Genomic DNA, 26,247 nt, shown 5'->3' with positions numbered 1-26,247 from the left:
CAGGTCCTTGAGAAAGACACCCGTGAACTGTAGGAGCTACATATATATCTCAAAGGGATAGAGGAAAGATTCACAATTGTAAATATATTTTAATAAATGCTCTAAGAAAGGATGGTCGGGGCCTATTTTCAGGAGTTGGGTAGAACAAACAGTACATTCTTTGGGGAGCCTTGAGCTTTTTAGGCAGGCACTTTAAGGGGGTCTAGGGTCATCCTAGGGATGACTTGAGCTGTTAGAAACTATGTTAAATTCTTTTAACATGGGGGTAGGGGAGTGGATGAAATCATTTGTGTTGAGAATCTGTAGTTTTTACAAGACAAGGTTGAAGTATGGTCGAGATGAGGGCTCAGAGGGCCCGCTAGAGTTTGATCAAGGAGAGAATGTTTCTCACTGAGTAATTTTAAGACATGTTGTATGGTCAGGCCACTCAAGATGGCTGTTCTCTTGCTCTCTGTACATCCCCTACTTGACCAGTAACTTATACCCTGCTTACATGACTGACCTTGATCTTCCTACATACTTGCCCCTTCCCCAGCTAGTGACTGTGCCTCACTGCCCCCCTATAACTGGTAATCTTCATGCTCCCCCACCCCGACCCCAAGAGCAAAAACTGCCACCATGTCCTGCCTGCCATGGGGTGTCGCTCCAGGACCTTGCTTCCGACATGTAGATCCTCCCCCCATACACACCCCCCATCCATTAAATCATGTCTCTGTTGCTGACTCCGGGCTCTTCCTTTCGTCTTGAACCTGGACAATTAAAGCCTTACAGGACTGTGGGGTACAGCCCAACACATGTTATTTTAGTTTAATTTTTAAAAAAACTTTATTTGCCAAAGCCTTCCTTTTTTCCATCTGTAAAATAGGCATTACTTATTAACATCTCATACAGCTCTTAGGAGCACCTAATGCAGCGCTGTCCAATAGAAGTATTGGACAAGACTCACATGCTATTATCAATAACCTCATAGACACAGTTTTTAAAAAGTATATAGAAATAAACAGTAAAAATTAATGTTAGTAATTATTTTATTTACCTAATATATTCAAAATATTTCAACTTGTAATCAACATTTTAAAATTATTGGGAGATTTTACGTTCTTGTTTTCGTCCTATGTATTTTACATTTACAACACCTCAGTTCGGGCCAGCCACAATTCAAGGGTTCAGTACTTCTGGCTGCTGCATTGGACAGCGCAGCTCTACAGGCCTTGCTGATGTGAGCGTGGGGCGGGTCTTAGTCAGATGGGGGCGGGTCTTAGTCAGATGGGCGCGCAGCTTCTCAGAACGCGTTTTGGGCCTCGTCGGCTGCCGTAAGAAGTGCCGGCCGTGGCGACGCCACGTTCCCTGTCGCGGAGGGAAGGGGAGCGGTTGGGCCTCGGGGCGGTTGGCCATGGCCTTTACGCTGTACTCGCTGCTGCAGGCGGCCCTGCTGTGCGTCAATGCCATCGCCGTGCTGCACGAGGAGCGATTCCTCAAGAACAGTGAGTGGGGCCGCGGGGGCGGGCCGAGGGGGCGGCAGCGAGCTCCGGGGGCGCGGACCCGAGTCGGGCCGCGTGAGTGGACCATTTGGGCCGGGACAGACGGGCGGCCGAGGGCTCGCCTCTTGGGGCCCTTCCTTGGGTGGGGAAGCCGAGCCACTTTTGTCTCACCAGTGGAGTAAAGATTGTTCAGGGGGGTGAAGATTGTTCAACAGACGCCCATTGTGTGTCGGACCCTGCGTGTCGGGATGGGGGGAGGCGGGGATGAGCCAGGAAACGCCCCTGCCTGCGTCCAGTTTAGGTTAGGAATTTAGTACCCTTCTCTGTGACCGCTTTTAATTGTCAAAAACCTGGGGTGTGAGTTTTCAGTGAACGAGGGAGGGGCGTGGCTCATTTTGGAGCGTAGGTAGTCAGAAGAATGAACTGATGGAAGGCCATAGGGGTTCCTGGGTTTTGGGGATAAGAGGAAAGGGGACGTGTTGGGGTTATCACGACATACAGTCATCCATGTTCCAAGAAAAGTTTATTCAGCACAGTTTATTGGGTGCCTAGGATGTGCCAGGCTAGAATCTGAGAATACAGAGAAGACAGAAGTTACGCCTACCGGGATCTCACAATCCAGCGACCTCTATGCCACCTGGGCAGACTGCTTTTTTCTGCATGAGGCACAATTACGGCAGGATACTGCGTGATGTGCATCACTTGTCACAGCGTACCAAATATGTCTGTGTAGATCACTGAAACTCAAACCCATGAGCAAGATTTATTGGTTTCATTTTTTCCTTCAGGAGAGATTTATTGAGCACATATTATGTGCCAGCTGAAACTGAGGTTAAAACAGTTGCCCTGCCCTCCTAATGAAAGTTAATCTAAATAAAAACTGAACAAGTACCAATAACAAGTATGCAGAATGTTACAAAACAGAAGTGCTGGGAGATACTAGCTTGTGAATCTTTGAGAGTTTGGAGGAAGTGTGTCTAACCCGAAATCAGATAAGTCAGTAAACATTAACTAGGTGAAGGGTCGGGAGGTGATGAGTAAGAGCTGGTGTGAAAATTGGTGTGGAAAGTTCGTAAGCAGGGCAGTAACATGACTTGATTTGTGTTATTTGCTGGTTACTGTGTGGAGAACAAACAGATCAGAAGTGTAGAAGAGTGGATGTGGAAAGCACCATTCCAAATAGGGCAAGTAGAGATGGTGGGTATAATATAAGTTGAATGGGTATAATAACAATAATGATACCTAACACTTAACACTTACCATGTGCCAGGATCTGTATCTAGTGCTTTCTACATATTAACTTGTGTAACCCTCACAACAACCCTATGAGACAAATACTGTTTTCATTCCTGCTTTCCAGATGGGGACCAGAAACACAAAAGAGTTGGTAGCTTTCCTAAGATCACACAGCTAGAGAGCAGCAGAGTTAGGGTTCAGTTCAGGCAGTCTGACTCACGTTCATCTCTTCACCACTGTGCTATCCAGAAAAGTAGAAGGAATCACATTGTGGGTTGAATTGTATGCCCCTAAAAGATATATTAAAGTCCTAACCCTTGTTTCCTTTTTTGGAAATAACGTCTTTGCAGGTGAAATTAAGTTAAGATGAGGTCACACTGGAAAAGGATAGACCCTACGTGCAATGAGGTGTCCCTATGGGGAGAGAGAGATACAGAGACACACAGACACAGGGGGAAGAAGGCCATGTGACAACAGAGGCAGAGATGAGTGGTGCATCTGCAATCCAGAGAATGCCAAGGATTGCCAGTAACTACCAGAAGCTAGGAGAGAGGCATAGACATTATCCCAAGAGCCCCGAAAAGGAACCAACTCTGCCAACCGCTTGGTTTTGGACTTCTGGCCTCCAGAACTGTGAAAAAATAAACTTTCATTGTGTTAAGCCACATAGTTTGTGGCACTTTGATATAATAGCCCTAGGAAACTAGTATAAATCAGAAGATATTTTAAACGTAGAAAAGATAGAATTTACTGTTTGGACATTGGGAATGAGGAGAGAGGAAAAAGTCAAAGATCTCTCTTGGTTTTCTGGTTTAAGCAACTGAGTGAAGGGTAGTAGCTTTACTGAGTTGGCACTGGTGGAAAATTGTGGGGGGTGGTGCAGGTAACAAGGTGAAGAGATAAAGAAGTTTTGCACATGCTGAGATTGAGATTTCTGTGAGATACGCCAAGTGGAGATATAGAATAGTCAGTTGGACTTAAGTCCATAGACCAGAAGCAAGAGCCAGAGTGGAGAGTGAGATTTGAGTATGTCAATCACAGATGATAAATTAAGCCATGTGAAGAGATGAAATTGTTCAGGGAAGGAATAGACTACAAAGGAGAATTGTTGACCGGGACAGTCCTAAAATCTCTTCCAGTATTTAATGTTCTGGTAATGATAGAAGAGCTGACAGGAGAAATTGATGAGTGAGCAAAACAGAGAGATAGGGAAATCTAGACAGTGGGATTTCACAGAGGCCAAGGAGTGTTTGAAGCAGGAGAGAGAATACAACAGTGGAATGTTCTGAGAAGCCAAGCAAGATAAGGACTGAAAAGTGTCCTGAGGATTCAGGGTAGTAGAGGTCATTGGTGATTCTGTAAGAGCAGTTACAACAGTGGGTAAAATCCACATTGGAATGGGGTGGAGCGAGTGCAAAGTCATAGAATGGAGACAGCACAATTATCCAAATGTATCACTGAGTTGGAGGAAATGAAATGGTAGGTGGAAGGGGATGCAGATATATGTTTTTTTTTTTTTGCGGTACGTGGGCCTCTCACTGTTGTGGCCTCTCCCCCTGTGGAGCACAGGCTCCGGACGTGCAGGCTCAGCAGCCATGGCTCACGGGCCCAGCCGCTCCGCGGCACGTGGGATCCTCCCTGACTGGGGTACGAACCCGTGTCTCCTGCATCGGCAGGCAGACTCTCAACCACTGCGCCACCAGGGAAGCCCCAAAGATATGTTTTATGATTGTTTTGTTTTTTAGGTCTCAGCAGCGACAATGAGAACTGGTCAGGTCTCTTCAATAAGTCAATGCCATGAAATAAGTGGGGAGGAAGTGACCACTGAGGCAAATATACAAAATATAAAAAAGACAAAAAGAGAGAGAGAGATGTAGGGAGATATTCATATGCAGCATGTGGACCTTGATTGAATTCTAGTGCAAACATATCAACTGTAAAAAATATTTTGGTAACATTTGAAGAAATTTGAGTATGGAGTAGATACTAGATGATATTAAGGAATCACTGTACATCTTGTTAGTGTGATAAAAATGCATACTGAAATATTTCAGTACCAGTAATTTATTTTTAAAGTAATCAAGCAGAAAGAAAGATGAAGCATGTAGGCAAAAAATCAATAATTATTAAATCTGAGTGATAAGTATGTTTTAAAACTTTCATAATCAAAGGTTAGAAAAGGAATTGCTAAGGGAAAAGATCTAGTAATGCGAGAAAAATAAAAGGTACCGGAGAGAAAAGAGGTAATTGATAACTCAAGGATTCTGAGAAGGTGGATAGGGATGGGTCCAAAGGCACAGATGGAGGAGATGGCATTAAGTGGGAGGTGGGATACTTTCTTCATTGAAAAAGGAGGAAGGATTAGCTGGAGAAGGAGGAGGTTCCCAAATTTGGTGGCAGGAAGTTTTTCTTCATTCCTTATAACAAATAGGCCAGTCACTGTGAGCTAGGTGGAAAAGATGTAGCAGTGAGCATAACACAGTATCTTTGTTCTCATATCTTAGAGTCTAATTATACAGATACTTGAGTCTAAGATAAATGCTTTGAAGGAAGAGAACTGGGTGAGAACCATGGGAATATAACCTCCTGGTTGAATCAGAACAGCATCAGTTCTTAAGGAAATAGCATTTAAAGCTAAGTCCTGGAATAGGAATAGGAATTAGCCTATTTTTAGGTACCTTTAAGGCTTCAAAGTAGAGATATCATGTAGGCATTTGCATATACAGGTCTGGTGCCCAGAAGGGAGGAGGTCTGGGAAGGATTTACACGTGGGGATTTTTGGTGTTGGCTGGTAATTTGAAACCATTGGAATGAAGTCTATTTCTCAGAGGGAGAAGAGGTTCAAGGATTGAGTCCTGAGATTACTCATTCCTGTCAGGGTTCTTGGTTGCAAGCAATAGGAGCTGACTCTGCCTGATTAAACAGAAAGAAATTTACTAAAAGGTTGTTGGACAATAGAACAATGGAGCAGAGTGGAGAATCCAAATACAGACACATATTTATATGGACACTTAATTTATGATAAAGTTAACAGACGAGTGTGATAGAAAGGATGGTCCTTCAATAAATGATTCTAGGTTAACTGGATATTCAAAAAGAAATAAGTGAATCTTGACCGTCTGTCTCTGGCTAAACACATAAGCCAATTGCAAGAGCATTGTAGATCTAAATGAGAAAGGTAAAACAAAGCTAGAAGGAAACAAACTTTTTCTGAAAGGGCCATATTATAAAAATAGTAGGCTTGGGCTTCCCTGGTGGCGCAGTGGTTGAGAGTCTGCCTGCCAGCGCAGGGGACACGGGTTCGTGCCCCGGTCTGGGAAGATCCCACATGGCACGGAGCGGCTGGGCCCGTGAGCCATGGCCACTGAGCCTGCACATCCGGAGCCTGTGCTCCGCAACGGGAGAGGCCACAACAGTGAGAGGCCCGCATACCGAAAAACAAAAAGAAAAAGATAAAAGTAGGCTTTTGCAGGCCAGGTGACAGAACTGAGGCTATTAAGCGGGTATCTATATAACCATTTATAAATGTGAGACATCATTCTTTTCTCTCCCAGCTTTGAGATCTAATTGACAAATAACATTGTCTAAGTTTAAGATGTACATGTGATGATTTGATACACGTATATATTGCAAAATGCTTACCATAGTAAGGCTGGTTAGCATATCCTTCACCTCACATAATTATCATTTTGTTGTTAATGTTGTTGTGGTGAGAACATTTAAGATTTACTCTCAGAGCAACTTACAAGTAAACGGTGTTGGATCACCATGCTGTACAGTAGATCCCCAGAGCTTATTCATCTAATAACTGAAAATTAGTGCCTTTTGACCAACATCTCCCCACTTCCCCTACCACTCCACTCCTGGCAACCACCATACTACTCTCACTTTCTATGAGTTTGATGGTTTTAGATCCCACGTATAAGTGAGATAAATACGGTACTTGTCTTCCTCTGAGTTATTTCACTTAGCATAATGTCCTCAAGGTCCATCTGTGTTGTCACATATGGCAGGTTTTCCTTGTTTATGGCTGAATAATATTTCATTATATATGTACACCACATTTTCTTTATCCATTCATCTGTCACTGGACACTTAGATTGTTTCCATGTCTTGGATATTGTGAATAGTGCTGAAGTGAACATGGGAGTGCAAATATCTCCTCGAGATAATGACTTCATCTCTTTTGGAAAAGTACCCAGAAATGGGATTGCTGGATCATATAGCAGTTCTATTATATTTTAAATTTTTTGAGGAACCTCCATACTGCTTTCCATAGTGGCTGTACTAATTTACATTCCTGTCAACAGTGCACAAAGGTTCCCTTTTTTCACATCCTTGCCAGCATTTATTGTCTCTTGTCTTTTTGGTAATAGTCATTCTAACAAGTGTGACGTGATATTTCATTGTGGCTTTGATTTACGTTTTTCTGATGAATAGTGATGTTGAGCACCTTTTCGTGTACTTGTTGGCCATTTTTATTTCTTCTTTGGAAAAATACCTAATCAAGTCCTCTGCCCAGTTTTAATCAAATTATTTGGAAATGCAATTATTAATGGAAAGCGCCTCCACAATGGTAGTGTGAGAACCTCCACTGGACCCTCTTTCCAATAAAACAACTATAACTAGTGAAAATTATTTTAAAAACGAACATTTGAAGTCTCTGGGAATTGTCATAAGAGTGTACAACAAATGAAGAAACTTTTTTTTTTCCCCAAGAAAATCTATTAAAGCTCAGTAAGAGCAGTGAGAATCTCTGGCATTTGGGCCACAACCAGCTCTTCCTTCTCTCCAACACACACACACAAAGCAAATGATAAAGATTACAGTGAAAATTAATGGAATACAGAGTAGAAAAACAATAGAATTAACAAAACTAAAAGCTAGTTCTTTCAGAAGATCAACAAAATCGGCAAACATTTAGCTAGACCAAGAAAAAAGGAAAGAAGACTCAAATTACTAAAATCAGGAATGAAAGGTGACATCACTACCTTAGAGAATGAAAAGGATTATAGGGGAATGCTGTAAACAACTGTATGCCAACAAATTAGATGACTTAGATGAAATGGACAAATTCCTAGATAGACTACAAACTATTGAACTGACTTAAGAACTAGGAAATCTGATTAGGCCTGTAACATGTAAAGAGATTGAGTTAGTAACTTAAAGACTTAGAACAAAGAAAAACCCAAGCTTCATTGCTGGATTTTACCAAACATTTAAAGAAGACTTAACACCGAAATAGAAAGGAGAGAAGACTTCCCAACTCATGCAGTGAGGCCAGTATTAACCTGATATGAAAACCAGACACAGCACAAGAAAAGAAACTCCAGACCAGTATCTGCTGAATATAGACACAAAAATTCTCTACAGAATACTGGCAAACTAAACCAAGTGGGATTTACCCTGGGAGTGCAGGGTTGGTTTAACATTTTTAAATCAATTAATGTAATTCATCATATTAATAAAATAAATAAAAATCACATGATATAATAGATGCAGAAAAACATTTGACAAAACCTAATACCCTTTCATGGTATTCAACAAAGTAGGAATAGGAAGGAACTTCCTCAAACTGATAAAGAACATCTTTGAAAACCCCCCAGTTAACAGACTTAATGATGAAAGACTAAGTGCTTTCCCCAGCTAGGAATAAGAAAAGGATCTTGCCACTCCTTTTTAACATTGTACTGGAGATTCTATCCATGGCAATTAGACAAAAAGAAATAAAAAACATCCAGATTGTGAGGTTAAAAAAGTAAATCTCGTTTGCAGATGACATAATCTTGTATATAGGAAGTCCTAAGGAATCACTAAAAAACTATTAGAACTAAGAAATGAGTTTAGTAAGTTTGCAAGATACAAGATCAGGAACAACAATCAGTTGTTGTTCATGAACAATGAACAATCAGTTGTTCATGAACAATGAACAATCAAAAATGAAATTAAAGAAACATCATTTACAATATCAAAAAGAACAAAATACTTAGGAATAAATTTAACAGAATAAGTGTAAGTCTTATACTGTGAAAACTACAAGGCACTGTTGAGTGAAATTAAAGAAGAATAAAGATTTTTAAAGATAATTAATGGGTATAAAAACACTCCATGTTCATGGATTGGAAGACTAAATATTGTTAGGATAACAATACTTAATATTACTGATTTACAGAGTTAATGCAATGTCTATCCAAATCCCAGTTGGCTTTCTTTTGGCAGAAACTGACAAGTTGGGTTCTAAAGGAAATTCAAGGGATCCAGAATAGCCAAAACAACTTCGAAAGAGAATACAGTGCCCAGACCTTACTCCAGACCTGCGTTCAGATTTCCCAGAAGTGAAGTTGAGCAGTGTGTCTTTTCCAGAATTTCTACAGATGATTGAGATTTGTGCTCCTAGATGACAACCACTGCCACGAACTATTGGAATGGCCTAGAATTATTAGTACTTTGCCCTCCAGAACTTTGCTTTCCACATTTCCTCATTTATTCAGAAATAGTACAGAAATATTTTGTTTGAGCATGTGTTTTGAATATGGTTCCAGAACTAAGGGAAAACACCACATTGCCTTGACTAAGTGGATAAGCCACTGTTCTAAAATATCTGATTAGTTTTAAGATAGAATTTGAAAATATTTTGTGTTAAATATTGTTTACATAAGCTCTTAACTCTTCTTACCTAGATTTTAATAGTAACCTCCTCACTGGTCACACTCCATCCATTTTTGCTTCTCTTTGTTCTCCCTTCTATGGGAAGCTGACTGTGTTTCTCAGTGTCTGAAATTCTGAGTTCTTCAGTATCCCTAGCCTTCAACGTAAAATTCATACTCCCTTGTGTGACTTATAAACCCACCATAATGTTTCCCTTCCTCTCTGTCCTTACCCTCTTTTACCCTTCCCTAATATTTACCGTGTACCTTTTTTACCATGATACTCTTCTTCACTGCTGAGCCTTTACTCACATTATTTTCTCTGCCTGTGATGACCTTGATTTACTTCATTTCTTTGACTTGCTAACTCTTCAGCCTATCCTTTAAGGCCTACTCTGGCATTTGCCTTTCCCAGAAACCATCTCTGACCCATTTTGTGGGTAATATACCACTGCAGTTTCTTTTCTGTCTCCTCCAGTAGACTGACAACAAGGGTCCTTTCATCTTTACAATTCATTCCATCAGTCAATGAATGTTTTCTAAATAACTTTATGTTCCCTTTGTCATATTCTTGTGATTCCTGACCTGAGAGCTATTATATTTATACACATAGGTTAGCCATTATCTTGGCAATAGTGCAGAGAACGTGTTGTTTCTTTTAGTGCTCCACAATGATGCTTTATGTACAAGAAAAAAATCACATAGTGGATTTATCTATTTATTTATCTATTTATTTATTTTTGGCTGCGTTGGGTCTTCGTTGCTCTGCATGGGCTTTCTTTAGTTGCAGCGAGCGGGGGCTTCTCTTCACTGCGGTGTGCAGGCTTCTCATTGCGGTGGCTTCTCTTGTTGTAGAGCATGGGCTCTAGGCGTGGTGTGGGCTTCAGTAGTTGTGGCATGCAGGCTCAGTACTTATGGCTCACAGGCTTAGTAGTTGTGGTTCACAGGCTCTAGAGCGCAGGCTCAGTAGTTGTGGCACACGGGCTTAGTTGCTCCGCGGCATGTGGGATCTTCCCAGACCAGGGCTCGAACCCGTGTCCCCTGCATTGGCAGGTGGATTTGTAACCACTGCACCACCAGGGAAGTCCCACTCCTTTTTTATGTCCCCTTTTTTTATGGCATCTTATTCTCTGGGGTTTATAGCTACAGTAGTTGTTCTCTCTCTAAGGATGTTTGTTTTTTTAAAAAATGAACTCCTACTTCTTGCATTGTCTCTTCCTCAAAGTCTTCTTTTCTGGTTTTGTTTTGTCTTTCCACGTTAAGAATTGTTCCCTCTTGACTGTCAGTTTATTCTAAAGAGTAAAGCACTGAGAGGCTCTTAGGAAGCTCTGTGTATGTGGTTGGGATTTGCTCACCAGTGGGCCTCTCTGTAAGTTCGCTGTCTCGTTAAAGCCCCGAGTATGTCAGTATCTGAAGTCTTCTTGGGCAGCTGGTCAATTTCCAGAGTAATTTTACAACTTCCTGTCTGCAGAATATAAATGTTCTTATTTCCAGGCTTACCTGAGACACAAGCAAGGAAAGTGGGCAGGAGTCTGACACTTAGGTTTGCAGACTTTAATTCAATCCACCCTCCCTAGATGTCCCCAGGTCCAGAGCTTCCATGCTTCAGTCTCTGCTGAGAGTAAACCTCCTGTCTTCTGAGGGTGTAAGAGAGGGACATTCTTCCTATCAGTTCAGTTTAGGGAAGGGGATGGGATGGGAGGGGAAGGAGGAGCGGCGCTAACTGCTCTTGTGGAGACTTTTCAATTAGTCCTCCGGTGTCTCAGCTTTGTCGCCCTCACTGGCATTTTGAAGTTTCTTTCAAGTTTCCAGGGTTCTCAGCACGATTCACCTCAGTTTTTTATTGTGGGCTCCCTGGATCTTTAGGTTTCAGCCTTCTCTGCTAAGTCAGTTATTCTTCCCTTTATTATTTATTTATTTATTTTTGCGGTACGTGGGCCTCTCACTGTTGTGGCCTCTCCCATTGCAGAGCACAGGCTCCGGACATGCAGGCCCAGCGGCCATGGCTCACGGGCCCAGCAGCTCCGCGGCATGTGGGATCTTCCCGGACCAGGGCACAAACCCACATCCCCTGCATCGGCAGGCGGACTCCCAACCACTGCGCCACCAGGGAAGCCCTAATGTCATTTTTAGTAAGGTTTCAGGAGAAAGCTAAGATAAAAGTGTGTATCCGTTGATGGGGTTCAGGACGTTCTACCCCCAAATAAGGCACCATGGCATGTTGAATATCTTAAGCTGAAGGAGTTAGAGAAAACACCAGAATCAGAGAGGTCACTCCGCCCTCCTCCCTCCCTGGCCCTTCTTTCTTGAAAGCAGGAGATAAATCTCCCGTGTGAAAGGTATCCTTCCTGTACCAGGAGGAAAGCAGACATTCTTATCACCAGAGACAGGGAATTTAGGGCCAGGAAGACTGTATAAACAGACATTATTGCATTTCCTACCTATAGCCCAAACCCCTTTGTTTTGTTAATTCTTCACAAATTTGTTCTTTTGTCTAAAAGGTAGAAAAACTTCCGCTTTGGTCAGTTTTTCAGATCTTCATTTTCTTGTGAAGACTCCCGGGTACATGTAAAAACTTAATAAAATTTGTGTGCTTTTCTCCTGTTAATCTGTCTTTGTCAGTTTAATTTTCAGACATAGCCAGGGACCCTAAGAGGGTCAAGGAAAACTTTCTCCTTCGTTACAGTAACCAATATGTTTAACCAAAACCAGGCTGCTTTCTTATTGTGTAGAGTTGTTAAGTAGGTTTATATGAGTAAGACTAAACTGGTTTGGAAAATGATACGCCAGGTGGTGGTGGTCATTTTGTGTTTTATGTCCTTCTAGAGACACTATTATGAAATAGTTTTTACCACATTATAAGTAGTTAAAGGCTGGTACTACACCTTTGAACTTAGATTACAAAAAGAGGACTGCCATGTAGTGGAGAATGCTGATTGAGCTCCCTGGAAGAGTGAGACAGGTATGTGGGAGAAAGAACTTACAGTAGAACTTGTTATATGGTAAAAGTCAGCGTTGGAGAAACAGCGTAAGTGTATTTGCTTGTCGGAGACAGAAGTAGATGCAGAAGTAGGAAGCAAGATGCAGGTGTATCTTCTGAGATTGTTTTTATCTTGGAGAGATGTGTACATTTAATATTGGAGGATTTCTTCCTCCCTCCCGCAAAGCTACAATTGAATGATTGGTTACACTTCGTGTGCCTTTAAAATAAAGAAACATGTTTCTTTGGAAGTTTTATCTGCGATTCTAGGATTTACCTTATCTTTCTTTATTCCAAAATTAACTTGGTCTGCTATAAATTCAGTTTAATTCCACAAACATTTACTAAGTACTTGCTCTGGGTGGGGGAGAGGGGAAAGGTAAAGACAGACTAAATTCAGTTCCTGTCTTCCAGGAATTTATAATGTAACTTACAATCAGTAGTTACTGTTTGGGGAGCAAAGAGTAAGGTTTATTTTGACATAGGAGGGAATTAGAAAAGGCCCTGACATTGAAGTCAGACAAACCTAGATTCAGAAGCTGCCTTTAACATGTATAGCAATTAGTGGGTAATTGAGTAACCACTAGTTACTCGGAGGGTTGTAGTATGATACAAGGCTAGCATGTCAATTTAAGGAGTTTCTAACTTCACTCAGTAGGCAATGGGAATCATCACACATTGTGAGCTAGAAAGATCTGACACTTTATGGGAGAAAGAAGTCGAGAGGAAATTGCAGAGGCATCTGTTGAGAGTCTGGCAAGAGATAGTAGAGGCTGTGGTATTAACCACTGTGATAGAAGTTGTGCTGCGGGAGCTCAAAAGAGAGTGACAGCCCTGTGGATGGGGAAGGCTGTAAGCACAAGTGAGCTAGGCCTTGAAGGGTGAGTGGGAGTGAAAACACATCAGCTCTGCTGTGAACTTGAATTTTACATTAGTTTTATACCACAACATATCTCAGTGTTGATGTGACCAAAAACATTTAAAAAAACAAGCAACCATTATTTAACCTTTATTTCAACCAAGTAAAAGTTGATTAAACAAAGTGAAATCTTGTTACCTGATACATGGTTCTTTCATGTATAAAATAAAAACTTGTTCTGTCTTCAAGTTTAAGGGTTAACATGTCAGGAATTAATTAAGCCCTGTAGTTATATGAGAGTAAAAAAATACAGTCATGTGAGATATGAAAAGTGGACCTGAAATGAGGACAAGAGAAGGACGTTGCAGAAATGAGGACATGTAAGCCTCTAGAAGAATGCGTAAGGCCATAAAAAAAGAATTAGCAGATAAAGGTAAAGAAATAATGATTTGTATTATCAGGAAAATGATAGAAGGTAAAAGACTCATTTACTGAAAATAAGTGGGGTTAGGGTTAGATAATAGGCTAAATTCCTTACCTCAAAATTGAGAAATGAAGAGGAATGATCAAGTTAAAAAGATGTGCCTCTGTTGTCGGGTTAGAGCATGCTATGAAGGCGTAACCAAGCTGCGACCACGTTCACATTAACATTTCCCCAGGTGAACAGATAGTGAAGCTCAGCTGCAACACTTTTATACTGATAATTACTTCGGGTTTTATGAATTCTGAATTGAGCTAATTATTCAACTTGACAATATGCTTTGGTTTTCAATTCTGACCTGAAAAATATTGTTTGTTAGTTTAGAAAAAGAGAAAGAAAACAATCAGGTTGTCACAACAGTCATCTTTACTGAATACAGTGCCATGGAAGAATTTATTAGACTGGTTTATTTTATAAAATCAAAATCGAAATTAAATGAGTTTGTGCTGCTTATCAAAAGTAAAAAATATACTCAAGTTTTTAAGTCATATAATTTATGTCTAACAAGGCTCAAAATCATCTTTAGAAGGTGACTAATGAGGGAGCAAGGTGAGTGCATAATAAATTTTACCACAGCTAATCATCTTTATATTATGCAGTTGGCTGGGCAACAGACCAGGGAATTGGTGGATTTGGAGAAGAGCCAGGAATTAAATCTCAGCTAATGAACCTTATTCGATCTGTGAGAACTGTGATGAGAGGTAAGAAGAAAAACTAGTGGAACGCTCTTAATTTTGTGGTTTGATTTAAGTAGCAAAACTTCCAAGTGTGAATGCCATTTTTGTAGTGGGAACTTTTTTCTATAATATTTAACTTGGCTTTACTGCTTAAAAGTTACTAGTTTCTTTCCTAGCTTGCCTCTTATTTTTATCTAAGCCACTTGATGCAGATGGAATGCTCAGTGATGTAATATTTGTATGCTACCTGTATGTCACCTCTCAGAGTTGAAAGACAACGGTGTTCTTACCTTTTAGAAATTCTTTTGCTTCTAAGTAGAGAAGTCATCTGAGTCCTGTAAGACTTTCAAGAGAAAAATACAGGTCTCATATCTGCTATTTTTATTAGAAAATATTTTAGAGCAACTCAAGAATTCAAAACCTTTTATTTAAAACCATTAAAATTAGGGTCTCTCTCTCTCTCTCTGTCTCTGTTAGCTGATTTCATCACAGCTTTGGGTAGAATAAGTTTCATTCTTAATTTAGTGATGAAGCAACAGAATCTTCTTTGCACTGTATCTCTACTGTCAGTTGTCACTGGCAGCCATGTGGGTCTACTTCTGCCTGGGTCCAGTATGCTTTTGTGTTCCCAGAGCTGCACCAGCACTATCCACAGTCGACTTTATATTGATCTTGTACCAGTGTGACCCTTATCCCCAGTCACACAAGCCCACTTTACAATAAGTTTTGGATTTTATGATCCAATGCATGTTTGAATGTTACTTTGTTATAAGGATTTGCAATGTGATTCTGATGACATACTGTATTTCCATCCTTCCTGGATGCTAGTAAAACTATGTCTTCATTTTTTTCTGATTTTTTTTAGTAATAAAAAACTGTTCTGTTTTTTTTTCTTTGCAGTGCCACTGATAATAGTAAACTCAATTGCGATTATATTACTTTTACTATTTGGGTGAAGATCAATGGGGGAAATGGAGACTCAGGAGAAGAGCTGCCAGCAGAAGTTATTACTTCAGTCTTTATTGGAACATACGTATCTTAGCTGGCTGACCTTGGACTTGACAAAAATGTAAACCTGCCAATAAAACCAGAGTCCCTATTTATCTGATTTTTTTAAATGTTGCACTTACAGTTTTATTGCAAAAAGATCAGATCATCAGAGGCCAGATTGAAATACATTTGATTGCTGACTGCTGATAAAAGTTCATGCTATGGTAAAGATTGTTAAAAGGGTGCAGGACTGTCACTTCTGTGTTTTTAGAGGTTTCTTTCTTTGACTTCTCAGGGATGAATTTTTTTTTCAAAGTTCCTTGTGACTTAGCTATGATGTAAGAATGATTATCCTCCTAGATAAAATTTAAAGGATTTTTAAAATATAAAATGTTAGATAGGAAATTTGGATTATTTTATTTTGAACTCTTTGGTTAAATATTTTGTCTGTATACTGTCTCAGCTATGAAAAATTCAAATTCATAGTAACTATTGAAGAGCAATACTCTGATTTCTGGGAGAATTCTAACTTTGTAAGTCAGTTAGTCACATGATGATTGTGTCTTTAAGTCTTAAGTTCTTTTCATGCGTTTGTTATTTTATTAATTGGCCTGAATGATGAGACCAGGTCAGTATCTACATATTTCCATAGGTAAAAAAAAAATCTGTATAGAAAAGTCTATGCCCTTTTTAACAATGACTTATTTTTTAAAATCAGCATAAATAGCAGCCTGCAGGAGCAATCCTAACAATCACCATTAAACCATACTACGTAAGAAGACTTTATTGTGAAGCATTTACCTCCCCAAATTATCACGTTTCCGTTTCTCGGAGTAGCACATTAAGGGGTGTGATTTGTAATTCTTCATTCTGTCAGTCAGTAGAGCATTCATGGTGGATAAATTGTCTTTTGTTTTTTTATGTCTTAGACCATCCCATATTTGCTTATCCCATAATACTGTTTTATGCAGAAAGATTAAAACAATGTAAATGATTTTTCTGGGAAGTATTAGTTATAATATTTTAAAGGGGGTGGAATGGAATCTTTGTCTATAGGAGAACATTTGTAAATAAAGTTCAATTTCCAAGTCAAACACTTGTTTTTGTACTTCAGTATATAACCTGTCTGTTAATTAATTTCATTTTGTGTGCAACACTTATATATGTTCTTTGCTGTAAAATCATTGAGCACAGATTTAATGAAAGTAAACATTCACATTCCTTTTTTTTTTTTCTTCAATGAATTAACAGAATTGCTGACATATATCAGGAAGACTCGCGAGCAATTTTGATTCTATGACTTAAGTTACTTCTAAAACTTTGGAGCAGGTATTGGATGCCCACTGGCCACGCCTGAGCTGGAGATGGAAGAGCGGAAGCTCTCTGAGCAGGGGGGCCTTGCAGCTGAACCAAAGAAATGTACCAGGGATCCTAAGTTGATTACTTGGCTCATGGGAGTAACTAATGTATTTGGCACTTAAAGGCAATGTTCTTTTGGCCTTAGAAGGATCTGATGCACAAGTTCAAGTTTAAGCTGCTGAACAGATTGAAAAGTAGCAGTTAGTTGAGGGCACTCCTGTTTCTCCACAGGCAGTGAGCCAGCCATATAGAATTTTAAAAAGAAAGAAAAGAGAGACCTTGGCCTGATACCATTTTCATTAAGACATTACAACACACCTTTATATTCATTAATTGTCGGAATACTGTCCAAGTTCACACTCCAATTGAGAGCAGTCATATTAGGGCAGGATCAGAGTTTTCTGTAGCAAAGTGGTTCTGAGGAAAGTGCAGCATGGACATCAAAATATTTCATCTCTAAAGGACTCTTACACAGTTCTAGCTTTACTGTGCCTGAAGACAGGTCCGTAAGCTTTCACAGGTTAACCCTGGTTTATCCAGAGAAGTTGCAATTCAGTAACGATAGCATCTTGTTTTAGTAGATAGTAACTTAAGTGCCTGCCTGCCTGCCAACATCTTTCCCCTTAGCCATTATCAGGATTAACAATTTGTGATTATTCTGGACTCCAAATATCTGTGGTGTTAATGGTCCTGTGTATTCTGACCCTGTGTCTATATGCCTATGACCTGTGGTGAAGGCTCTTGTGTACATACTCAAATTCATACCCTAGTCCTTAATCAAGTACAGTGGTTTTCAAACTTTGATTGTTAACAGAACTGGATTTTCAAAAGAATAGTAACATAGAAGTGTAATCATCCGATATCTAAAATAGATGGGAGCAGGTCCAGTTGAAGCGGGAATGGGACCCATAGGCCCACTGTTCAGCCTCCACCTCACTCTTAACAAGCTTCCTAAGGCACTTCCACGAAACCCTAAGCTTTCAAAAACATGGTTATGAAGTATCTTTTTTAAAAAAAATCCTTGCCTTGGGCTTTCCTGGTGGCGCAGTGGTTGAGAGTCCGCCTGCCAATGCAGGGGACACAGGTTCGTGCCCCAATCCGGGAAGATCCCACATGCCGCGGAGCAGCTGGGCCCGTGAGCCATGGCCGTTGAGTCTGCGCGTCCGGAGCCTGTGCTCCGCAACGGGAGAGGCCACAACACAACAGTGAGAGGCCCATGTACCGCAAAAAAAAAAAAATCTTAAAAAAAAATCCTTGCCTTAGGTAGAGTAGGCACGGTGACCTGTGCTCTATAGATATTTGCAATCACTTATGTGTATATGTGTGTGTATTCATGAAATGACCTGAGACAAAGCAATACATCTGAGTAAAATAGGAGGCAGGATATTGCTAGTATGCTAGCCAGAACCTTTTATCATATGACTTAAATAAACTTCTTAAGACCTCAGTTGTTTTTGGTTCCTTCCTCTGTAAAATTAGTCAATAACTGTTTTAGAACAGAAGTCTGCTCCAGATTATACATATATATATATATAATTTCCAGGTCACTGACCTTTGATCCTAGATCAAAGAGATGTTCTTCTGAAGTAAAATGTTTTTGGTGAAATAAATTACTTTCTTACTGACAGCTTCAAAGTTATTACCAATAATAAAATTTTGATACCAACCAAAATGGAAATCTTTTTTGCTAAAATTTTCCTTGGCCCCTGATTGGTCATTAGATGTCTGATATAGTGAAAACATCTGTGCAAGGACCTGGGACACACAGTGGGCAGTGTCCACCGATACTAATGATCAAGGTAAGTTATGGAATTCTACTCTTTTTGTTTTAGTTCTGATACTGTTTTCTTTACACCTCCCCTCCTCCTCTGGGTTCTTTTATTTATTTATTTACTTATTTATTTATTTATCCTCTGGGTTCTTTAACCCATCTTTTTCTTTCTCAAGTTCTCCTTCTGAGGTCTCATCCCATCTTTACTCATTTTGCCCTTTGGCAGGCAAAGCCATTTGAGTCTTTTGGTAAGGAGGAAGCCATTAGTCATGTTCCATCATTCCACATCACAGTGAATGACACCATACTACCCAATTGCCCAAACCTGGAACCTAATAATTATCTTGATGCCTTCCTCTCCCTTACCCTTAATCTAATTTACCACCAATTTCTCTTACCTCCTAAAGATTTCTTAAATTTGTTTTGTTTGCTTTGTTTCCACACTTTTTAGTTTAAGCATCTCTCTGTGGCCCTGCAGTAGATTCTTATCTGGTCTCACACACATTTTGGCACCTCTCCCATCTGTTCTCCATATTGCAGCCAGAGTAAACATTTAGAAAAATGCATGTCTTAATATTACCCACCTTCGGTGGTGTTTTAATCTGGTCAAAGACAGCTCCTAATTCTGAAGGGGAAACTAGGATCAGTTTCCGTTTCCTTCAACCAAGTAGGCCCTCAAACAGAAAACTTAGTAAATATAAGACGAAAACAACCTCCAAACCCAGTGAGGAGGAAAAAGCAAAGGGTCCCTAGTCCAGGGAACAGGAAGTGTTATAGCTTACAACATGGCTGACTGCAGCAGTGGGCAGAGGGCATGTTGGTAAATGAGCCCCCAGTCAAGGGCAGATCAGCAGTTTTGTCAAGGGGTTCCATAGGTGTAAACTAGAGCCTGTATTCTATGTCAGACTGCTCCTGAAAGCGTTTCATTTAGTCATTTTCATACAGAGTGCATAGGATGACCGTCTCTGCACTCAAGGGGTTTAATTTATTTGGATCAAAGGGAGACAAGTGGAGACTCCCAACATGGGTGTGGGAAGGGAGCAGTGAGGGAGGTGGTTCTATGTATCCCAAGATATTGCTCCCCTAGGGATAACAGGCAAGACCTGTGGCAGCTGTCCGTCAGGGTAGGAAACTTGACAGCGTAAAGTTTTGGAATAGCTGATGCAAGAAAAGAGGGACACTGCTGCCAGCGGTAGTGGTTAATAAAAGACAGCAATAAGTGCCAGATGCTGTTCAAGTAGGAAAGCAGGAAATGACTTCAGAGATTGGGTGTTTCAAGGGAAGTATCAAGGAGATGACTTCTGAGATAGCCCTCGAGAATGGGTGAGACGTGTAAGGGAGAACAAACCTGACTCCATATTGGATCTGTTCCTTTAATCTTTAATCTGTTTGCTCTGTTGTCTGTTCTTAGTTATGGTGACTCTGCACCTTTGTAAAGGAATGTTGCCCATAGCCTGAAATACAGCCCATTCTCAAGGCTCTGCCTCCCAGGCTCATCCTTTAAAGCAGGGGTCCTGGTCCTTGGCCTGTCAGGGAGCGGGCTGCACAGCAGGAGGTGAGCGGTGGGCGAACGAGCGAAGCTTCATGTGCCTCTCCCCATCGCGTGCACTACCGCCTGAACCAGTCCCCCGCCACCCTGTCGGTGGAAAAACTGCCTTCCACGAAACTGGGTCCCTGGTGCCAAAAAGGTTGGAGCCCGCTGCTTTAAAGGTGTCATACTTTTCATTCCTGTAAAGATAAAAAGTTGCAGAACAGAGGATAACATCTGTCTTCTTGAAGGTTGACAGGAACATGGTGACCTGACTTAAGTGGAAAGCTAAAAGAACAAAGGATTATCACATCCCCTCTGGGGTCTGGCTGGCACCAAGAAGTCTGCAACAACCAGCCACACCACCCTCCTTTCAGTGTAAAATAAGCCTTGAATTACAACTCAGACGGGTCTTTGGGACACCAGTCTGCCACCTTCTCAGTCTGCTGGCTTTCCAAATAAAGTCACCGTTCCTTGCCCCAATACCTCTTTTTGCCCTGTTGTGAGGACTGGAAAACAGAAGTGGTGGAGTGCGCAAGGGTGGCGGCAAAGAAGGGTAATAATACTTGGTCTGACAACACTGCAGTGGAATGAGAAACTGCTACTGAGCAAAGGCAAAAGTTTTTGTTTTTCCTGCTGCAACCAGGCCCAGTAGGCCCCGCCCTTGAGGGAGCAGGTCTCGATAATAACTTACTGTTCTGTTACACGGTGAGGAAGGAGCAGTACTAGACCCCGTAGTTGGTCTTCGAAACCGGAAAGTAGCCCTGGACGGATGGGGCGGAGACATGTGCGGAGAGGCGGGACTTCCGGCACGGCTCTGGGGCCAGTTTCCGGCGTTCTCAGGCAGCCGCCCCTGCGCCTTTTTCCCCGCCAAGGATACTGCGGAGCGGAGCTTCTCTGCTGGCTTCTCTGCTAGCAGGGCGTTTGCCTTTGCCGAGGACGGCGTGCGGAGCCCGGTGAGGAGCCGCACTGGGACAGGCGAGCGCCCGCCTGTCTGGAGGCTACATTACTTTGTGAGCTGGCTGGGGACACACCGGTTGGGTTTCTAGGCCACCACCCTCCTGGGGCCCGGACCAACCGGGCGCTCGCTCTGTGAGGATTGCCCACCCCTCGCGGCCTTCGGCGCGGCGCCACCACGCGTGCGCGGCGCGGGGCGAGCCGCACTTCCGCCAGGTCTCGCGTGCGCGGGGCGGATGGTGACTGTGGGGTGTTAGTCCTTCCCCCTAACGTGCCCCTGCGCTGTATTTCGAAGCCAGCGTCCCTTCGGGTCAGTCTGGCGTTTGCCAGGTGCTGGAACTTGCGATGGGGGAGGGTGCGTGACCAGTCTTGAGGCCCTTTCCCACTCGGGAGAAGGAGGGGATTGCAGTTGAGTTAGTGCTGAAAGAGCCTTGTTCGTGGAATCCTTCCAGTTATGGAGGCCGGGATTCATGAGTTTAGCTAATTAAAAACTCTTTATTGAGCGATCAGTAGTAGTACAGGGGGAAAGGCAACAGCCCTTTGACTCACAGGGCTCCATGGATGGAACAGAGTGAGGAGTGTACTAATGGAGCACGCTGGGGGGTCCTGGCCCAGCCTTGGGAGAAAAGGAGTTGGACTCAGGAAAAACAGGAAGTGATATTTGTCTGAGACCCAGGGACTGAAGGAATTGGTCAGGGAAGGGAGGATGTAAGCGACAGGGGTGGTAGAATTCAGGGAGCAAAAAGGTTTCGGACAAAAGTGCAGCGATGAGGGAGGTAACGTATAGGACTGGTGGGCGACTGCAGTGCCATTGAACTTTGGTGCAGGAGTAGACACAAACGAGTTGGAGAGGTAAACCAGGGCTCTGGACACCAGTCTACATTGTTCATATTTTATCCTGGGCGCAGTGGGGAGTGACTGCATAATAACATTTGTTGAGTGAGTGCATGCAGTGTGGTTCCCGACTTTTTCACTGGAAGCATATGGGGAAGAAAAAAGAATTTGTACTCTCCAGGGGGTGAGTATAAATATGTCCAGAGACATATTGAGAAGAGCCCCAGCCTCCCAGGAGAAAATTTATATTGAAATCTGTTTTAAATATTTATGTACGTTCTTAATGATAGGCCACAGTATACCTTATTTTGGTATAAAATGTTTTCCCATATCCTCAGATTATACTAATGCTTTAGGACTGTATCATATTTATCCTGTGATTTTTGTAGCCCTAGACACATCCATCATGTCCCCCCTGCCAGCACACACACACCCACCCCCAATACGCATATATGACCTATAACCCAGCCTTTCTATTTGTGGAACACTGTTCACAATATATGTATTACTTCCTTTAATCTTCCAATCAACCATTAGAGGTGTTATTCTTTCTACTTTAGAAATGAAGAAACTCAGGCTGAGATGTTAAGAAAATTGCCCACGTGCACACAGCTAGTGAGTACAAATCCAGGCATGTACAACTCCTTAGTTCTTGTACTTAACCACTGCACTGTTGCATTTCAAAAAATGGATTTGGAGCTAGAAATAGGGAGAAGAGTCGAAGCAGAGAGGACATTTAGGAAGTTGTTGAAATAGGCTAGATGAGAGATGATGATTTCAAAACTAAGATAGTTTTAGTAACAGTGAAGAGAAGTGAGTGGATTCAGGACTGTACAGGAGGTAGCACTGACATGATTTGATTTGACCCTTGACTGGTTGGGAAGAAGACTTGGGAGAGTGGTGGGTACATCTACATTGATGGTGCTGCCATTCGCTCAATAAGGATTGCAGGATGAAGAGCAGCTTAGAGGGTAACAAGGACTTGGATTGAGATGCCCCTGGAATATTCAAGGGGAGATGTCCTCTGAAGTATCTTGAAGAGTTCCTTTTGGGATGAGAGAGAATTTACTTTTCTTCTTTGCATTGAATATGTACCAATATCAATTGTTTATGACTTTCTAAAGTATATCCCACATAACTTGTTCAAGCCATGCGAGATGGTGGGACGTGGACTCAATATAAACAAACATGGACCAGCTTTGAAGCCTTTTCAGTTTTCTGGGGTGGTACTAATAGTTTACAATTACAGTTTATCAAGTACTGACTTGTAGTTCTGGTAACAAGTATTGTAAAGATTTAGACAAGAAAAGAGATCATGGCAGAAGTGGTAGAGGCCTGTAGTGGGGCTAACTGAAGAAGTATATTTTGAGCTTTGAGTGGTACACCTCAGTTATGTTCTTATAGGCCTCAATCACTCTCAGATAAGCTCTATAAGAGCATTTTAGAGTTTAAAAGGTATGTTCTATGGAACTGATGAAAGCGCTTTGGTAACATTAAGTCTATGTGGACCCTTCAATAAAGATTAGAATTATCAATATTTTTATGACCGTTTAGTGGTTCTGGTTGGACAGTTTTTTCTTTTTTTGAACAATACAATTCTTTTGTTGTTTTTCTAGTCTTGTTTATATTTTATTCTTTAATTACCTTTGGAGTTAACGTTTTTCTGGCCGGGCCGCACGGCTTTCGGGATCTTAGTTCCCGGACCAGGGATCGAACCCAGGCCCCAGCAGTGAAAGCACCGAGTCCCAACAACTGGACCACTAGGGAATTCCGAACGGAGTTAACATTTTTTTATTGAATATTAGGTGCCTCTCATAAAACTTGGGTTTTGAGAGAAGAAATTTTAGGTTCTTCTGTATGTAAAAAGAGAATGCTTTGTCTACATTTTGCATAGCCTTACCTTTTGTGGTGCAGTGTATTTTAAATTAAAGAATCCTTTGTCACACATCCAAATAGAGTCGCTAGCAACAGTCTAGTCTTTTGAATAACAAACTGTTTCCCCTCTCAGGCAGGTAATAGTGATGCTATTGTTGATGTAATCCTCCATTTCAAGGTCATAGTAAAGATCAGAAATCGAATAACATATGAGGACTGTTATAAAAGAAAAGATTTTGCAGTGGAATCTTGATTAACCAGAGCTCTTAATATCTTTTTTTTTTTGCCTCTGCACTCTCCCCCCATCCCCCGGCAGATTCATTATAAAAGGCAAACAGAACCAGGGATTTATTTTAAAATCAAAATACTTGATGAGGGTTATACTGATGCATAATGATTGGACTAATTTAGTTTTTTATAAAATTAAATATATGAGAAATGACTGACTAAAACATAACAAGACTAATTTTTATTGTGAAATATGTAATCCACACAAGAGTATGCAAAACATATGTAAGTTTTAAATATAATAAAAAACACCTGTGCACCCACTGTCTAGGTCAAGAAGACCTTAGAGGCATCCTTGTGCTCCTCCTGGCTTGTATCTCCTCCCCATCGCCTGGAGGAATCACTATCCTCACTCTTGTGTTAATCATTCCCTTTCTTCTCTTTCCAGTTTTATCACCTATGTGTGCTATAATATGGAACCATATGGTATGTAGTCTTTTGTGACTTGATTCTTTCACTCTGTAGAAGAACATTACCTAGGATGATGTAACTGTAGATCATTCATTTCCACTGCCTTTCACATGTTGTGTATGAGTATACCACAATTTATTTGTCCATTCTTCTGCTGATAGACATTTGTATTGTTTCCAGTTCTGGCTTTTACAAACAGTGCTGCTTTAGACATTTTTGTTTGTATTTAATGGTAGAGTATGAAAGACTCTCTCAAGGATATAATACCTGGGAGTGGAACTGCTGGGTTATAGAGCCTAGTGATTCCAAACCAGTTTCCAAAATGATTGTACTGTTTTATTGTCTCACTAGCAGTATAAGGGAGTTGCCTTTTTTTTTAACATCTTTATTGGAGTATAATTGCTTTATAATGTTGTATTAGTTTCTGCTGTATAACAAAGTGAATCAGCTATACGTATACATATATCCCCACATCCCCTCCCTCTTGCGTCTCCTTCCCACCCTCCCTATCCCACCCCTCTAGGTGGTCACAAAACAGAGAGCTGATCGCCCTGTGCTATGTGGCTGCTTCCCACTAGCTATCTATTTTATATTTTGTAGTGTATATATGTCCATGCCACTCTCTCACTTCGTCCCAGCTTCCCTTTCCCCGTATCCTCAAGTCCATTCTCTACGTCTGTGTCTTTATTCCTGTCCTGTCCGTAGGTTCTTCAGAACCTTTTTTTTTTTTTAATTTTTATTTATTTATTTTTGGCTGCATTGGGTCTTCGTTGCTGCATGGGGGCTTTCTCTAGTTGTGGTGAGCGGGGGCTACTCTTCATTGCGGTGCTCGGGCTTCTTATTGCGGTGGCTTCTCATTGCAGAGCACAGGCTCTAGGTGCGCGGGCTGAGTAGTTGTGGTGCACGGGCTTAGTTCCTCCACGGCATGTGGGATCTTCCCGGACCAGGGCTTGAACCCATGTCCCCTGCAGTAGCAGGTGGATTCTTAACCAGTGCGCCACCAGGGAAGCCCCAGAACCATTTTTTCTTTTTTAGATTCCATATATATGTGTTAGCATATGGTATTTATTTTTCTCTTTCTGACTTACTTCACTCTGTATGACAGACTCTGGGTCCATCCACCTCACTACAAATAACTCAATTTCGTTTCTGTTTATGGCTGAGTAATATTCCATTGTATATATGTGCCACATCCCCTTTATCCGTTCATCTGTCGATGGACACTTAGGCTGCTTCCTGGCTATTGTAAATAGAGCTGCAATGAATATTGTGGTACATGACTCTTTTTGAATTATGGTTTTCTCAGCGTATATGACCAGTAGTGGGATTGCTGGGTCATATGGCAGTTCTATTTTTAGTTTTTTAAGGAACCTCCATACTGTTCTCCATAGTGGCTGTACCAATTTACATTCCCACCAGCAGTGCAAGAGGATTCCCTTTTCTCCCCACCCTCTCCAGCATTTATTGTTTGTAGATTTTTTGATGATGGCCATTCAGACCGGTGTGAGGTGATACCTCATTGTAGTTTTGATTTGCATTTCTCTAATGATTAATGATGTTGAGCAATCTTTTCATGTGTTTGTTGGCAATCTGTATATCTTCTTTGGAGAAATGTCTATTTAGGTCTTCTGCCCATTTTTGGATTGGGTTGTTTGTTTTTTTGATATTGAGCTTCAGGAGCTGCTTATATATTTTGGAGATTAAACCTTTGTCAGTTGCTTCACTTGCAAAAATATTCTCCCATTCTGAGGTTTGTCTTTTCGTCGTGTTTATGGTTTCCTTTGCTGTGCAGAAGCTTTTAAGTTTCATTAGGTCCAATTTGTTAGTTTTTATTTCCATTTCTCTAGGAGGTGGATCAAAAAGGATCTTGCTG

The 26,247-nt window shown here is 41.3% G+C and overlaps 2 protein-coding genes and 1 long non-coding RNA gene across 9 annotated transcripts in view; 2 read left to right on the top strand and 1 right to left on the bottom strand.

The window, feature by feature from the left end:
* Positions 1-1,320: 1,320 nt before the first annotated feature.
* On the top strand, positions 1,321-16,445 carry IER3IP1 (immediate early response 3 interacting protein 1). The gene is made up of 3 exons (XM_004327840.3): positions 1,321-1,484; positions 14,284-14,385; positions 15,262-16,445. Exons 1-3 carry the CDS (start codon positions 1,394-1,396, stop codon positions 15,315-15,317), a joined length of 249 nt encoding a protein of 82 aa, XP_004327888.1. The 5' UTR covers positions 1,321-1,393; the 3' UTR covers positions 15,318-16,445.
* On the bottom strand, positions 16,320-20,843 carry LOC109550276 (uncharacterized). Its single transcript, XR_002176745.3, has 2 exons — positions 20,704-20,843; positions 16,320-20,209 (listed from the first exon to the last, which is right to left on the bottom strand). It is a non-coding gene; the product is annotated as an uncharacterized lncRNA (long non-coding RNA).
* HDHD2 (haloacid dehalogenase like hydrolase domain containing 2) overlaps positions 20,829-26,247 on the top strand; it is a 38,460-nt gene continuing 33,041 nt past the window's right edge. For 2 of the 7 annotated variants that reach the window (XR_002176744.3, XM_019937006.3), the window contains exon 1: positions 20,829-20,965. The gene's annotated coding sequence lies outside the window, so the exon portion shown is untranslated. Of the gene's footprint in view, positions 21,023-21,837; positions 21,985-22,396; positions 22,432-26,247 lie in introns of those variants that run through there. The other 5 variants (XM_019937010.3, XM_019937007.3, XM_019937012.3 and 2 more) reach the window with 5 other exon arrangements.

This window comes from Tursiops truncatus, chromosome 13 (assembly GCF_011762595.2).
Source record: "Tursiops truncatus isolate mTurTru1 chromosome 13, mTurTru1.mat.Y, whole genome shotgun sequence".
Taxonomy (NCBI): domain Eukaryota; kingdom Metazoa; phylum Chordata; class Mammalia; order Artiodactyla; family Delphinidae; genus Tursiops; species Tursiops truncatus.
This window is presented reverse-complemented; position numbering and strand designations above follow the sequence as displayed.

Bases quoted from the DNA above. Each gene is read 5' to 3' on its own strand.
- IER3IP1 (XM_004327840.3), top strand. From the start codon at position 1,394: ATGGCCTTTACGCTGTACTCGCTGCTGCAGGCGGCCCTGCTGTGCGTC. The intron at 1,485-14,283 runs GTGAGTGGGGCC...TATATTATGCAG, and splicing joins GGAGCGATTCCTCAAGAACA to TTGGCTGGGCAACAGACCAG. The intron at 14,386-15,261 runs GTAAGAAGAAAA...TTTTCTTTGCAG, and splicing joins TGTGAGAACTGTGATGAGAG to TGCCACTGATAATAGTAAAC.